Source organism: Paramacrobiotus metropolitanus, unplaced genomic scaffold, assembly GCF_019649055.1.
Source record: "Paramacrobiotus metropolitanus isolate TYO unplaced genomic scaffold, Prichtersi_v1.0 Parri_scaffold0000099, whole genome shotgun sequence".
NCBI classification, from domain to species: Eukaryota; Metazoa; Tardigrada; class Eutardigrada; order Parachela; family Macrobiotidae; genus Paramacrobiotus; species Paramacrobiotus metropolitanus.
Window position 1 is genome coordinate 388,562 of NW_026570319.1, and position 15,536 is coordinate 404,097.

Genomic DNA, 15,536 nt, shown 5'->3' on the forward strand with positions numbered 1-15,536 from the left:
CAAACCAGGCTCGTGGTAGCAGATTGAACGGTTGTAACCGACCACTTTTGAACGGAACTGCTGTACATGACGACCACACAGGCCGCATGACTCACATACAGCTTTTTCCGACCTGGACTTTAGCAATTCGGAACATAGCCGAATTCCCCTAGCCGCCGGTCGACTTACCGGTAGGCCGACCTTGGTCAAACCGACCTCGGTTCTATTCCCCATTCAGAGAGGATGCCTCGGCATTTGCAATTGCAACAGTGCCTCTCTATCCCGAACGGACGGATACGAGTCGGAAGTAAGTGTTTAACCGTGCTTATCCGACCTCGGTGAACGTAACCGGTTACGACGGGTAACCCGGGAACCGATGCCCCAGACCCAACTTACCGGATGAGAGTGGACAGGAGACCCCGTGGAGACTCAACCGCCCCGTGGACGTCATCCTAGTCGGAATAGGACCCCCGGACAGATTTTTGCATTTTTTTAGCATTTTTCCTAACAAACGGAATTGTATTTTTCTAGTTCCATCTCTTTGACAGATCTGTTTTGTAACCCCTTTTGCTCACTGGAATTGTGATTAAACTTTATTTCATACTTTCTTTCGCGCTGTATACAACTTTCATTACACTTTTCTTTCACATTGTTCTCCGTTGCCAACAGAAGCAAGAAGCCAGCCAACAGAAGCAACACCGGTCCAACGAAACGCCCGAGCGGCTTCCGGATTTTTCGGCCGTGAGTGGCTTCCACTCATGGGTTCGGAAGTGAAGAAGGGACGGTCGACCAGACACCGGACTCCCACTGCCAGAGGACGCGTACCAGCGACCCCACATTGGGTCCGACTGGAGAGTTGTGCGGTACTGGTGCGGTACTGAGTCGGACCATCCTTCGCAGGAGCTCGGATTCCCGCCCAGAGGCATGTCAGAGGCACATGACTGCGCCTGGTGCATACGGCCCACCATGGACGTACTTGCACTCATGCTTGCCATATCGCCTCTCTCGCTGTACGTACGTGTGCTGCTGCACTGCACTCATATCCGCTGAAGCGGATATATGCGGCGCACACTGAGCATACTTGCTCTCTCGTCCTCTCTGCATGACTCAGCGTACGCTCGCGTTGGATTGAGTCCAGTCTGCGCATCATCACACAGCTGATGGCACACAGCACGTGCTTGCCGCCAGTTGCTTTTTTGACGCCTTGACGAACGCTCAAGAGCTCTTCTAGCATTCACTTGCTTGTTAGCCATCAGTGCTTTGTTTTGCTTTCCCTGCTATTACGCAGCATTGTTCCCTTTATTTGTACAATAAAGCACACTCGTGATCTCCTCGCGCTTGCCTGTTACACGGTATAAATGTAATAATCCGAATAATAATAAATTTTGTTACGATGTGTCGATTCGTATCCACCTAATAATTCCGGTTCGCTGCGAGTTCGGGACAAACTGCCCATCGACAATACCGTATTTAGCTGTACGAGAGCATTATATTTATTTGAAATTTATCATTTAAAATTTTTTGCCATAATAGCAGCGCATTAATTCTTAGAAATGCCTGTTTGACGTGGTGTTGCAGAATGCGAAGCAGCCCCCAGGCAATCGGTCAAACTGAAAATTCGCCATGTTTATTAAATCTTATTAAACCGTATTAAATTTTATGCAAGTGCTGCGCTAAATTTTATGTAAGTGCGCCCATCAATCATCCAGAGTTATTCAGTTAACTCAAAATTTTTCACGAAAATCTCCCAATAAATTACTTTCAGCCAAGACAAACAAACATTAAACAGAGCTGAAACAAAAAAAAAACGAAAACCAGATAAACAGAAAGCAACCAAACTGACCAATGGCCAAACACATCCACCCGGCAGGTTTCATTACAAATCCGGAAGCGCAAACTGCTCTCCATCAGAGAAATCATTCAAACAGTTTTTTTATACTCGACGTCACACCATCGTGAAAACAATTATACCGACTACAAAAAGCAAAATACCTCTTATTCCCACTCCGTCGTCCCCGGCGGTTTGCAGGTCAGGTCGTAGACAACGCGCGACACCCCGCCCACCTCGGTTATGGCACTCACCATATCCAGTATCGTCTGCAAAAAACCATAGAAAATTAAAATTGAACTGAAATTTTAGTTTCGGCGTCTGTTGGATTCAGTAAACAATATACCAAAATTCAAATTAATTTCATAACAAATCTTCGAAAACAAGCATGTTCCGACAAACTCACATTCCTCTGAAAACCACAACCGTCGCACAGTCGAACAACAAATAATCGCAGCCGAAAACAATTCAAGTTTTTCGTGCGAATCATAATTTTAAAAAATCAGATTTTTCAACGAAAATAAAACAAAATAAAACCGATAAAATTATTCAAAAATCTAATCGGGTTTTTCTGAAAACCCTATCTGTCGCCAAATCGAGCCACAATTAAAACCACAAGAAAAAATTAAAAAAAGAAACCACAAGAAATTTTTAGTTCTGCAAGAAAATATGTTGAAAAAATAAATAATAAAATTAGCGAAACCAATATATATCTACTACTATCCCGATAATTTTCTCACGAAAACTAGCGTTGCGAACTTACACTTTCGGGTAGGTGTACATCGGGTATAGCGAAAATGAAAAATCCCTGTCATGAAATCATTGGTGATGAAGGGCCGCAGCACCACCGAATGCTGCCGTCCGGCATAATTGGGATCCACCGTGTCCACGTCGAACACGACAGGAATGAGTATTACCGGCATTTGAGCAACTGCATTGTAGTGTCCACTCTCCCATAATATCTGCCATCACACAAAAAATCCCATACAACAAATGTATTAGCGTTCTGATACAAAAAAAATCATTTTCATAAATACAGTAATTATTTTGCAAGTCCGTATAAAGCACGATATATACTGATCGTTGCAGCAAGCTGCGAAGCAAATGTTCATACGCCCATTACACTACGCTCTTGTCTAATAATACATCACCTCCCTCACAAGTAAAAAATCAAAGACATAAATTGTTTAAAAGCGAAACAAACTCAGAATTCTGCTGCAGTAATATACTAAATTTTAAAATCTGGTATTCAGAAGAATTCGCAACTGTAACGAGTGCACACTATGTTATTGTGCAGAAGTGGAATTTTAATCAATTTTATTGCTGATTTTACTGCCATTGCACCATCTGTGGACCCGTTTATCCACGTAGAAGCGCATAAGGGGGACAGCATGGCGACAGGTTCTGGATTGAGTTTATTGACGCAATAGCTGCAGACAGCGACCGATGAAGTAAGTACTGTAGTAAGAACTTACAATTAATTTAATACTTCTATCGAAGTTAATTAAATTTTAAGCTGAATTTTGTACAGTTTTGTAAACTGCCGCAGTTGCAAAAGATGTGAGATGATTGTTAAAGTCAATTTGTACTTCAGCATTGCATCATTATGTGGCCAGCATTAGATCATTATGACACAATGTCATTATCTCATGGCGCTTTGAAGAGGAACACGGGTCGGTGCAGACTGTGCAGTCCCCGTCGTTAAACAGTATTCCAGAGACTGAAGTGGAAGAGCACCTACTTGTTATGGAGACAACTTCTTTGGGCTATGCCACTGATGGTAGGTAGACTTAAAATTATGACGGTATTTATAGCAACAATACTTCTCGAGCATTCTAATAAATACTCGTAGTCTCGTACGTAACCAAACTACAATAGCATTCTGTACAGTGTAAATGTTCGCTTTCTAAAATAGTCGGTCTGATTTATGTATTGCTGCTCGTCATTCTAGCTATTGCAGATTAATTAAAATTTGTCGCGCTCCTTGATGTACACTACGATAAGCGCTAGGAAAACTATTTGCAGGGAAACTAGAGACCTGCTGTGCCGTTTGTTTGAAATCCCCATGCGCAATGAATTACGGCGTCCTTACTTGCGATTCGTGCAGAAAATTTTTCAGGACAAACTGCAACAGGCTGGTGAGTGTATGGCTTTCATGCATTTATAACGCTGTTGCTACCTGTCTTATTTAGAAATTGAAATGCAAAGGAAGAAAAGGCGACTGTGTGGTGCAAAATGTTTACCAGCCATGCAGTTCGTGTCGTATGAAGAAGTGTCGGGCACTTGGTATGGACCTTTTGGCTAAACGAAATGTACACCAACAACTGGACCGAGCTACCCTTGAATCGAGGCTCATCAGTTTGCGGAATCATCGAACTCCCAATGTTTATGTACTGAAGGCTGTCAAGGCTGTTGTTCGCAAGTGCGAAAGTGCGGACGACGTGAACAAACTGCTTCACGCAGTGGAAAACGGAGAAGTGGAGGAGACAGAATGTGTGCGGTTTCCACACAAGTCCATTAAGGTAACGAATAATACTTTTAATTCAGATGTTTTGAGTTTTGCATTTATTTGTATTTAATTTTATTTTCGTTTCACATTTATGACTGTTTAGATCGACAAACATGAACATCTTAGTCATGTGCTTGTGGCTAAAGCGTTTCGCTGGAACCGAGTCAGTGAAGATAAAGTCGTTTCTTCGCACAGCTGCAAAGTTGATCCCGGATATGTGTGCATTAATCCGTACCATTACCGCAACAAGAAGCAAGGACCAGCTGGAACTGTTTGCGTTGTTACTAACTGCAACTTTTCTACAGTAATAAATCCCACTGTTGGATTTTTTCGACTGCCGGACAGAGAACAAAGCAGAGAGCGGTATCTGAAATTTTTCTCCGCATGTGCCCGACAAGATCTGGACAAATCGGGTTTCAGGAAGCATCACCGAATTTGCGGAAGGCACTTTTTGGAATCCGACTTTAATATTACGTATGACTTTAAATTATCTGTTTGTATTAATTACTAGTTTTTATTTTTTTAGTGGCGAAAAGCGAATGCTAAACGAATCTGCGCTTCCGACTCTCTACATGCCTAAGCCAATTAATAATATTTCGCGCCGTCGGGATATTGTTCGGCTTACCCAAGAGGAATCAAAAGAGCACGAGAAAAAGCGTTTTTGGAAATCTTTGTTGTCTTATAAGTACCAGTGCGTGATCGGCAGACCGGAGTGGAGGCGACTGCTTTGGAGTGATTCGGTTGTAGCTTTTGGACGCATGCGCATTTTGTCCACAGAAACCCTCGAAGTTGCGGCGGACACCTTGATTATTCGCGCAAATTTTACTGCACAGCTGAAAGTCGGATTGCACTTTGTGTCTAAGGAAGTATTGGATCGCTTAGTAGGAACGGATGTAATCGCTTGCACCCGCAGCTTGCAGACTGTATGTGATTTGGATCCAGCACTTTTTGCGCTGCAAGGCCTGCAAAACCAGATTGATGCTCAGTGCCAACACGCGATTACCTGCTGTAAGCAAGTCATTCAAACTCTTGAAATGGAGCAAGATGCCGAGCATGTGGATACCGATAATGCGTTTATAGAGGAAGAAATAGAGGAAGACTGTCAACGCCAGCAAAAATTGTTATGTATTTTCCGATTTGCTACGGAGTTACTTGAACATTCCCTTGTGAAAAGCCGACACGCGTTGCGACATTCTGATAACCTGCTTCGTATCTGCGGAGTATTTCGAAGTATATCTACAGCCGCCTATGTGTATTTTCGAAATTTTTTGTTTGGAATTTTACCTCACGTCAGTTATTTACGTGACTGTTCGGCTGGTAATGCTTTAAGCGACGGAATCCAGGAGGATAATCTCAGAAAGTTACAAGCTATAGCTGAATCTCTGGATGACAAACACTTGGATGTTGAAATTATCAGTGATCAAACCTTCACTGACGAAAAGCTGGAATATCGGGGAGGAGAAATTATTGGTGTAGCCACAAATCAAGATGAAATCGTTGCAGCCAAGCATGTACTGCTGATAATTTTACAAAGCTTCACTGGTAAAGTTCGGAAAATTGTAGCGTTTTATTTTGTGAAAAATCTGAAGGGAGCGGAAATGGCAGATATTTTGGAAAGAATTCTTGTTGAAATTGCCTTAAGAACAAAGTTTCGGGCTCTGGTTTGGTCTGCAGATAATGGAGCTGAAAATATGGGATGCCACTCACACTTTATTACTGATAAAAGCCAGTTTCCTTGGAAATTCCCACACCCTTGTGTAAAAGGCGCGTATGTTTACGTGTTATTGGACATAATTCATTTGCTAAAAAGGATCTGGACAAATTGTATCCGAGAAAATAATTCATTCGTCATTGAAGTAAGTAATGAATGTATTGAAGAAACATTTAGACAGGTGCTGTCTCTCATATAAAATTAAAACGTGTCGTGTCCCTGTAATATTTGTTTTTTCACTCGTACTTTTAGGTTGGATGTCATAGAGTGGATTTAACGTTGCTGCTTCAGATCTATGAAATTGAACGCGGATGTGTGGTAAAAAACGCTCCTGATTTGACAGCAAAATTGTTTTATCCAAATGGATTTGAAAAAATGGACGTTTCGAACGCAGAAAAAGTTAGTACTTAGTATACACATTAGAAATGTAGTTTGAATTTGGGACATTTTTTATTTTCTCTACATGTGCCTTTGTAGATTTTCTGTTCGGACCGCACCTTAGGAACCCTGAGGATGTTAATAGTAGATCAAGATCATGCACTCTTTAAGGCATTAGCAGAAATCCGTAAAGAATCGGCGGAGCAGTGTGTAAATGGCCTGAAAGTGTTAGCGTGGTTTATTGAAACTGTAAGAAAAATTGTCATGCCGCTTACCGTTCTAAGCCCGAGACAAGCGGCGCACCTGAAGCAGCCTTTGTACGAAGCGCTCACTCTGGAGAATATTGACAAAATATTTAGCGTAAGTTTTTCTTTTGTTCTAATATCACGGACAGCGATGGTTTATTCAGAGAAATTAACTAATATTTAACTTTCAGGAGATGAAGCAAGCTTTGTCAGAGTTGCAGCCGTCTTCTAACTGGAGAAAATCTTTGCCAAAACCTACATGGACTGGCCTGCACGTTACGGTATACGGGTCCGAAGAAGTGGCCAGGCGACTTTTAAATTCAGGCTTCCAGTTTGTTCTGCCCGGTAAAATGACCAGTGACCCAATAGAGGTAATTAATAACAAGAAAACCAGTTTTTGTTTCATCTTGTCAAGAAGTTTCAGTTTATATGCATTTATTTATATATCATTATGTAATACGCATGTAATACTATGTATTTATTTATGTCTTTTGTATTTATTCATGTTTCATTTTATCAGATTGCTGATTTGCAACTGTTTTTAATCTTGCAAAACTATTTTTGTTCGATTTTAACAGAGGCTGTTTTCGACATTTAAATACGGCTCCGGAAAGGTGACAGTTGGGAAAGTCAAAGAAGAAGTTAAAAGGATGGAAACACTGCAGCACCTTACGGGCACTACTAATGTTAGTCGAATGGGGCGCCAAAAGCGGAAAAATAATGGAGTGAATTTTTCAACTTCCCCGCTGAAGAAAAAACGTAGACTGGACCAGCCACTACGTACTGCGGCTTTTAATTTTGAAACAGAACTCAATTACTTGCGCTCGCTTGGAGATTTTTCTGTTCAGTCGCCGTCCGATATTTTTGGGGAACTGCAGAATTTAAATGCCGAGCTGTGGACTTCAGTTCAACTTGTCACACTAACCTTTGAAAATCCGGTCACACTAAGCAGTTCCAAGAAAGGTAGAAGAAATGCATAGTTTAGAAATATCTATAGTTATTATTTTTGTATTTTTCAGACCTTGTCACTACTGGGTTGACTGATCTGGGAGGTTACATCGTTTCAAAAATTCAGAAAGGAAAATTTTCCTGCACCTCTTGCAAGGCCGGTATTGGCAACATGTTTGGAGTGATTTTTTCGGAGAGTGGCGGATTAGTCACGGCACGGTCGCGTACTGATTTTGGTGGTTTAAGCTTGCCATGTCCGCAACTAAGCGCGCTGTTGCAGTATGCACTTGGATTTTTCGAAAAGTTGCAAGAGATTAATGATTTTTACAGAGGTGATCGGCATTTGGAAAGAGCACTCAAGTTGACTCTGTTAAATATGGAATTACATAGCTTTCATCCGCTTGGTGATATTTGTTTATGCGATCTTACGAAATATTTAGAGTACGAATGTTTGAAGCGTTTTTATAATACTGCCTTTAAAAATGATGTAAATGAGCGCCGAGCACTTGCTCTGAAGAGAACATACGGTGCTCGAAAAGCGGTACCGATGTCTACAGATCCCAGTAAGTTGAAAAAATTAAAGCAGAATTAAAACTCAATAGTTTCTTATGATAGAAAAACTGAAGTAGTGATTACTAATTCCAAACGCCGAGCGGGAAAGGCTAGTCGCGATGCTGTCCGCCTTGTGAGCGGCTACGTGGATAAACGGGTCCACAGATGGTGCAATGGCAGTAAAATCAGCAATAAAATTGATTAAAATTCCACTTCTGCACAATAACATAGTGTGCACTCCTGTAACATCTTCTCAGTGCGCGACAGCACTTCGTACCGTTTGAGCACGTGAATCAATTTCCTGCAGTTTGGCCACGACATGCTGCGGCAGGAGCGTCGTCTGGCCAGGTGCTTATGGCGGGCACCCGCCTTGGCGGGTGCGATGAGGCGGGTCTTAACCATCAGGCGGGCATTGCAGAAATGCATTTGCACAGCGCACTTTCCCGCTAGAGCGCATCCTTGCCGCAGTGCAATTCATATACACTCTATTTGCTCCCGCTGCTGCACGCTTTATAACTTTGAGACCTTCAAAAATCACCCCTTGTAACATTGTTTACAAAAAAATATGCAGATCTTTCTAAATCGTTTTGTTGGGCAACTTGGTAGTAATTTGAAAAAATGCGTAATGCAAGATGCAGGTCTTGTCCCCAGTGACTGCTACTTTGGTAAACCACTTATTTTAATGGCTTCAAGAAACTCACTTAAGTTGCCAGAGAATTTTTATGCCTCCAATTTCAGAAAACCTATTTCTTTTACACGATTGTTACCGTAAAAGGCATAGTTGCAAAATATTTAAATAGATATAGTTTGCCTACATAAGTTACCAGCCGTCTGTGAAAGCGATTAAATCTATGACATTAAGACAAGCAGTACAAAACTACTAAATAAATTCAAAGCCCGCATTTAAAAAAGAAAGCAACTTCAGGTGACTTGACCACACAAACCAATATCTACGACTATTGTTTGCAGCGACGTCCTTTTAATTTTGCCTTCTAATATAGTTGTCTGATTAAAAAGCAACAATTAAAAAATGCCAACAGTTTTCGATAAAGCCGAAGAAAGAAGTACTTTGACTCACAAAGAATATCCTACTTCAGCTTAAAGGTAGTCTCACCGTTGAAAATTACATATGCGGAAGAAAATAAGTCGCAGCTTCTATTGACACAGAAAAGGGAAAGCTTGTAGTATACCGCAATAAAATAGGCTGCAACCTAAATTCAAAAGAATGTTTTGGAAAACAATAAAATAGCAGCTTAGGCTACAGCCTAAATCAATAATTGTGTCTTGATATCAAGGAATGCATACCAAATAATTCTTTCTTATTTCGCTTGTACTCTGAGATAGAATCAGTTGGGAGAAAGGTTTTGTGAATGAAGTGAACGGAAGTCAGAAAACTTAGGCTGTAGCCTCAGTTAATAAAAAAAATCGAAACGTTACAGCGTAAAATCGCGCTTTACTCACCTCATCTAATTCATACAGATGTAACCTCTTTTAATTTGTGTTTCGAAACCATTGTGGGTGTAAACCAAGTTGTATGGGGACTATTGGGCATCGCAAAAACTACATATTATATATAAACTGTTAATAGATCGATTTGCGTTTTTGGTTTGCATTTCACTGACTGTTCGATTGAATGTCTCGCAGATTTTTACGGCATGGTTAGAAGGCCTCTTGAAGTTTTCCTATTAGCAATAGAAAACTAAGATTATTAGAGAAATAACTCCTTAACCTTCCGGCATTACGATATTGACGAGATTCGGAGAAAATAGGGTCAATAGTTTTTTGAGCATTTAAATGCATTATGCTTGGTAAATTGCTAACATCTATAATATCGTTCTGTACGTATTGCGGCTAATTTACGGTACCTACTGTTATGTTTAAATGTGGTCACTTTTTCTGATCTGCGTGACTTACTATTTTTAATTTACCGTTAATTTTTCACAAAAGTTCTTTTATTTTGTTAGGTGCTTTGGAGTAGATAACTATTAACGGCTGCTTCGAAAAATTAGGATGCTGTCAGGATATGGTGTCTCTCGTGTTTAACTTTTTTAAATCTTATTTAAAAATCTGAAAGTGTAAAGCGATCTATGTCAAATAGCTTTCCATTATTTTGGCTTTTAATCGGTCTTCTGCGTTAACGTAAAACGTGTATGAAGCTGCTCCTTAGATGTATGAATGTCAAGAAATGTGTAAACGTTCGTTTTTATGACTTAGAAATTGAAAAAACTGTTCAGCCACGAAAAACAAAAAGGCGAATACACATAGCTGTTTAAATCGAAAAGGCTCGTGACACAGTAGAAGTGCACTAGCGATTAGGCAAGTGCAGCGCAACTGATGCCTCAGTGCAGTGTGCAATTCGTCTGTGCCCGCCACTGATATTGATGCCCGCCTTATCGCACCCGCCAAGGCGGGGGCCCGCCATAAGCACCTGGCCCGTCGTCTCGGTGATGAACTCGATCTCGTGTTCGACGCGCGACCCGAACACGTACACCACCCGGCTGATCTGCTTGCTGATGCGCGGGATAATTTCGGCTAAACGGAACAGCACTTTCCAAGGGATCTTGCCGGTTTCTAGCTCCATCGACAGGGCGGCGACATGCTTGAACGAACGACCATCGCCCTGCAAGTGCAAACGTAGTGCAATGGAATTAGACACTAAATATTCATCCAAAGTCGGCTCTAAATTCGTGACTAATGACTAGCATACCACGCGAAATAATCTTTAGAAGAAATTAAAATTTCGAATTTAGAAGATACTTTAAATTTTTTAATTTGATTCAGTGCATTAAATTACTGAAAACATACAATAAAATGCCTGTGAAATTGAAAGAAATTCACATTTTTCAGTCAAACCCGACGTTTTCATACGAGGTAATTTCCCCTTATCATATTGTTTTCTATTTGTTTTAAACCAACTGACTTCATTTTCACTTGTTTAATAAATTTATGTTATATATTTATTTTATCAAGTTCTGTACACAATTTTGCAAGTTTTCGTCCGCCGTGCACTGACCTGTACTCCAACGGAGCGGATGGGAAGCACATGTCCGGCAATATTGTAGTCACTGACCTCGTATAGAAAGTCGAGTTCTTGAATAAAATGCATTTTTGTTGCAAAAAAACTGGCTTACAAAAAACAGTGATAAATTACAGAAACTCTAAGCTACTTCTCATAGCCGCCACAATCCGGATTTTACATCAGGTTGTACTGCAGGATGTACATTAAGTAGGATTACAGGGTGTGATACAGAACGTTCATTTAATAACAAATGATATTTTAATGTACTTAATTATAAAAAAAACAAATACTGTTACATCTACATTAAATATACACGAGAAAAAACATTAACATGAGAAATTACTAGAAGTATACAAAAAACTTTGGCACAACGTTTTTAAGAACAAGTTATCGTTAACCCAGACATGCACAGCTTTATGGTGCATTCTAATGTACGATGGCTAACCTTTTAATATGACTGTAGTACGCTGCCCTGTAATGCTATAAAACAACTTCATCATAAATTAACGAGTTAAGACACCACAAATGTATTTGTTGATTTCACTAACAAACTTATTAGCATACAGCATTTCTAAAATTAAGAATTTAGCATTTCTGAGGTTTGGCATTTCTAAAATACCCATACCGGCAGAACTGTATTGTTTAAAGTAAAAACAAATATAGATATAAATTTGTCACAAACTAGTTTATAAAAGCAAATAATGGCAAAATACAGAAATTCGAAGGATTTCTCGTAGCCTCTCCCAACAGGTTAAGCTCTGCAGATGGTGCATCAGGGTGTACTACAGGTTTTACATCAGGCTGCACTTCGGGCTGTACTGTGGGGTGTACATCAAGAAGTACTACAGGATGTACCTTAGGTTGTACTACAGGACGTGCTGGACGTTTATTTACAGTATTAAAAAAAATAATGTTAAAATTCGAAATAATAAATATTGTTATATCTGTATTAAAGAAAGCACGAGATAAAAAACTGTCATAAAAACCACTATACAAAACTTCAGCACTACGTTTTTAGAACATGGTTGAAGTTGCTGGTATGGAGTGCATTAATATAGTATTACATATATAGATATAGATATACATCATCGTAACAGTGAACTTCTGTATTAATAATTCCCTTTTAAAAGTAAAATTTTAGTTTTAGTTTGTCAAAAATATGTTCGTGAAAATTGGTTTAAGTTATTTCTTCAATGCTACCTAAACAGTTTAATTGCTTTTTACAGTAATGTCCAGTTTTAAAAACGGTGGAGTGAATTTTGTGACCCATTAAAAGTTATCAATAACTTATTATCTACAAGGAGAACACGGCGACAACCAGTCAATAACAACATAAACAGGAATAGTGAAATTCAGCGAAACCGTTATCGACAGAAACAAAACGTGAAAATGGTCTTTCATAAAAGAAAAACGAAAACTCTGACGCTGGGATTTAAAAACGTTTAAACGATCGCATGTATGGTTAGTTACTAATGATATCTATAATTACACCTTTTGTAATTTGGATTTGAATCGGAGAAAATTTCCTTAAGTTTCTGTTTGCAATTAGGATTCGTTGGCTAGAAAACTGCTGATTGGCTGTGGGTGGGGTTCGTTATAGCGTTAGGTCTACGAGGAGCAATTTTCCCGTCAGCCGCGCGTCATTTAGAATGTCGTCTTCAAAAACTTTTAACTTTTGTTTCTTTCTGCGTTAAAATTTGTATGTGGAACCCTGAAAAATTAAGAATAGTTAAGCGGGCGAGCGTGGCGAGCCCGCGTTTCTAAATGAAGATATTTGAGTTTCTGTAACGGAGATTACCCATTACCTTTGGGTCACCGCGTGACCTTTGGGTAGCCGACGATTTTTTTCGTGATTCCTATACAATTCAACATGCTGAGTCGAACTAAAGTACTGGGGAACCTCGAACCCGGGTCCCCGAGGTCGCCACTATGGCTTTCACTGAACACACCCAGTTTGAAATGCTGAGGTACGCGCACTGCACACAGTTCCTCGAGGTGACTTTATGTTATGCATTTTTAAAGCACTTTAAAAACGCAAGTTTAACCGTTCGCGTTAATCCAACTCAAAATAACCAGATTAGATTTTTAAACAATTTTCAAACGCTAGCTTCAATTATTTTGTAATATTCCTTTACATTTTAAAAAATTTCTAAATAATTTTAAAAAAAGTTCTAAATAATTCTAAATAATTCTAAATAATTCTAAATAATTCTAAATAATTCTAAATAATTCTAAATAATTCTAAATAATTCTAAATAATTCTAAATAATTCTAAATAATTCTAAATAATTCTAAATAATTCTAAATAATTCTAAATAATTCTAAATAATTCTAAATAATTCTAAATAATTCTAAATAATTCTAAATAATTCTAAATAATTCTAAATAATTCTAAATAATTCTAAATAATTCTAAATAATTCTAAATAATTCTAAATAATTCTAAATAATTCTAAATAATTCTAAATAATTCTAAATAATTCTAAATAATGCTAAATAATGCTAAATAATGCTAAATAATGCTAAATAATTCTAAATAATTCTAAATAATTCTAAATAATGCTAAATAATTCTAAATAATTCTAAATAATGCTAAATAATGCTAAATAATGCTAAATAATGCTAAATAATGCTAAATAATGCTAAATAATGCTAAATAATGCTAAATAATGCTAAATAATGCTAAATAATGCTAAATAATGCTAAATAATTCTAAATAATTCTAAATAATTCTAAATAATGCTAAATAATTCTAAATAATTCTAAATAATTCTAAATGTTAGATCCAGCGTAGGGACGCGATGTGCGTTTAGCCTTCAGCTCTACCGGAAGCAGATTTACATGAACAACCCTCTTGTCATAGACCTGCACGTGTGTAATACCTTCAATCCGGCACTTCCCTTGTGAATTGCCAAAGCAATAATGTTGCTGGAAGTGCTCGAAATTGCATGCGAAAGAATTTCGATACCAATTCCGAGTAATTGGAACTGGAATGACGGCAATTTAATTCCGATTACTCGGAATTCAAAATGACAGTGTTCTTGATTTTCGAATATTCGAAATTTATTTTAGACTGCAGCACTAGTTCTAAATTCAGACCTGCGTAAAGATTCAGCTGATGTTTTGTCCGAAGTGGGGCACAACGCTCCGTTGCGCGCCCGTGAAAGATAACGCGAGTTAGTCACCCCAGCATTATCAAGCCGAACTCTACCGGCTGCGCTCATTGGTCCGCTACCGGCTACGTGATCCACAGATGAATTACAAAACGTAGCTTCGAAGCTGCGTTTTCTATTTCACACTTTCACCTCCGTTGTTCCGCATAGTCAACAGAGCTTTACACAGTGGTCACCCGTAACATGATGAAGCGTTTTAATTTTATTAGCTAATAAAAATTAATGTGATTGAGTATCAATCTGTATTAGTGATTAGCCCCATTAGCTTAAAATTTGCTAGTAGTACCAGACTGATTGCTAATTTAGTAATTACGATTACTAATTAAAGTAATTATTATTGGTGTTTCTTATTAGGATTAATATTAAATAATTATATCAACAATGTTGTTTAGGTTGCGTTACTGCATAATTAAGTCTAATTACGCTGAGTAATTAGTTGAGCTACACTGAGGAAATGAAATTACATTAGTCAGTAAAGTTACCAATTATTTATTAAATTAATCAATAATTACCATCAAGCATGCTGCATGCGAATTTATATGCTTTTGCGGCCCTGCATTAAATTCATTTGTGTTTATGCAGAACGATTCATTTAGCAGTCAGTGCTAGCGATTCATTTGGATGATCCACTACTTATAACTGGTCCAACGCACTCTCATTTTTTTCAGTGCGTCATCCAACAATGACGCATACTGCTTTCACATTTTATTTCGCGATATTTTTCTCGAGAAGTTTAGCTAAATCTTTAAAGGTTTTTAAATTAAAATTCTAAAATTTCCACTTCAGATTTTTTTTAATTTTAACTCTAAATGTCATCTTGAAGTTGAACTTAAAATTTCAACTTGAAATTTCAAATTGGAATTTTTTAAGGGCCAGTTTAAAATTTGAAATTGAAAACCTTGTTTAAAAGCGGATTAAAATAATTGCCGGAAAATAGTGTTAATGCACCTAGGTCCTAGAAATCGGCTTGCCATAGTACTTACGTACGTATCTATAATATCTGACATTTGTGATATCGGTGATTCGGTACATCTATGTCGGCTTGCCATACGTCTAATATCGGCTTGCCATACATCTAATATCGGCTTGCCATATAGCCAAAGTAACACGTCGCCTTGAGCGCCTGAGCGGTAGTCGGCTACCGGAAGTGGGCGGAAGCTGCTGTCGCTACCTACCGACACTGTTGGGCGGTTGA

The 15,536-nt window shown here is 38.6% G+C and overlaps 2 protein-coding genes across 2 annotated transcripts; one reads left to right on the forward strand and one right to left on the reverse strand.

The window, feature by feature from the left end:
- Positions 1-1,608: 1,608 nt before the first annotated feature.
- Positions 1,609-11,256, reverse strand: LOC129597021 (GMP synthase [glutamine-hydrolyzing]-like). Its single transcript, XM_055494439.1, has 5 exons — positions 11,176-11,256; positions 10,579-10,653; positions 8,428-8,490; positions 2,548-2,769; positions 1,609-2,076 (listed from the first exon to the last, which is right to left on the reverse strand). The coding sequence occupies exons 1-5, from the start codon at positions 11,254-11,256 to the stop codon at positions 1,975-1,977; spliced, it is 543 nt and encodes a 180-aa protein (XP_055350414.1). The 3' UTR covers positions 1,609-1,974.
- Positions 3,470-7,809, forward strand: LOC129596988 (uncharacterized). Its single transcript, XM_055494396.1, has 11 exons — positions 3,470-3,587; positions 3,833-3,945; positions 4,000-4,329; positions 4,420-4,790; positions 4,843-6,172; positions 6,280-6,426; positions 6,505-6,765; positions 6,842-7,021; positions 7,229-7,430; positions 7,499-7,613; positions 7,670-7,809. The coding sequence occupies exons 1-10, from the start codon at positions 3,554-3,556 to the stop codon at positions 7,579-7,581; spliced, it is 3,051 nt and encodes a 1,016-aa protein (XP_055350371.1). The 5' UTR covers positions 3,470-3,553; the 3' UTR covers positions 7,582-7,613; positions 7,670-7,809.
- Positions 11,257-15,536: the final 4,280 nt, after the last annotated feature.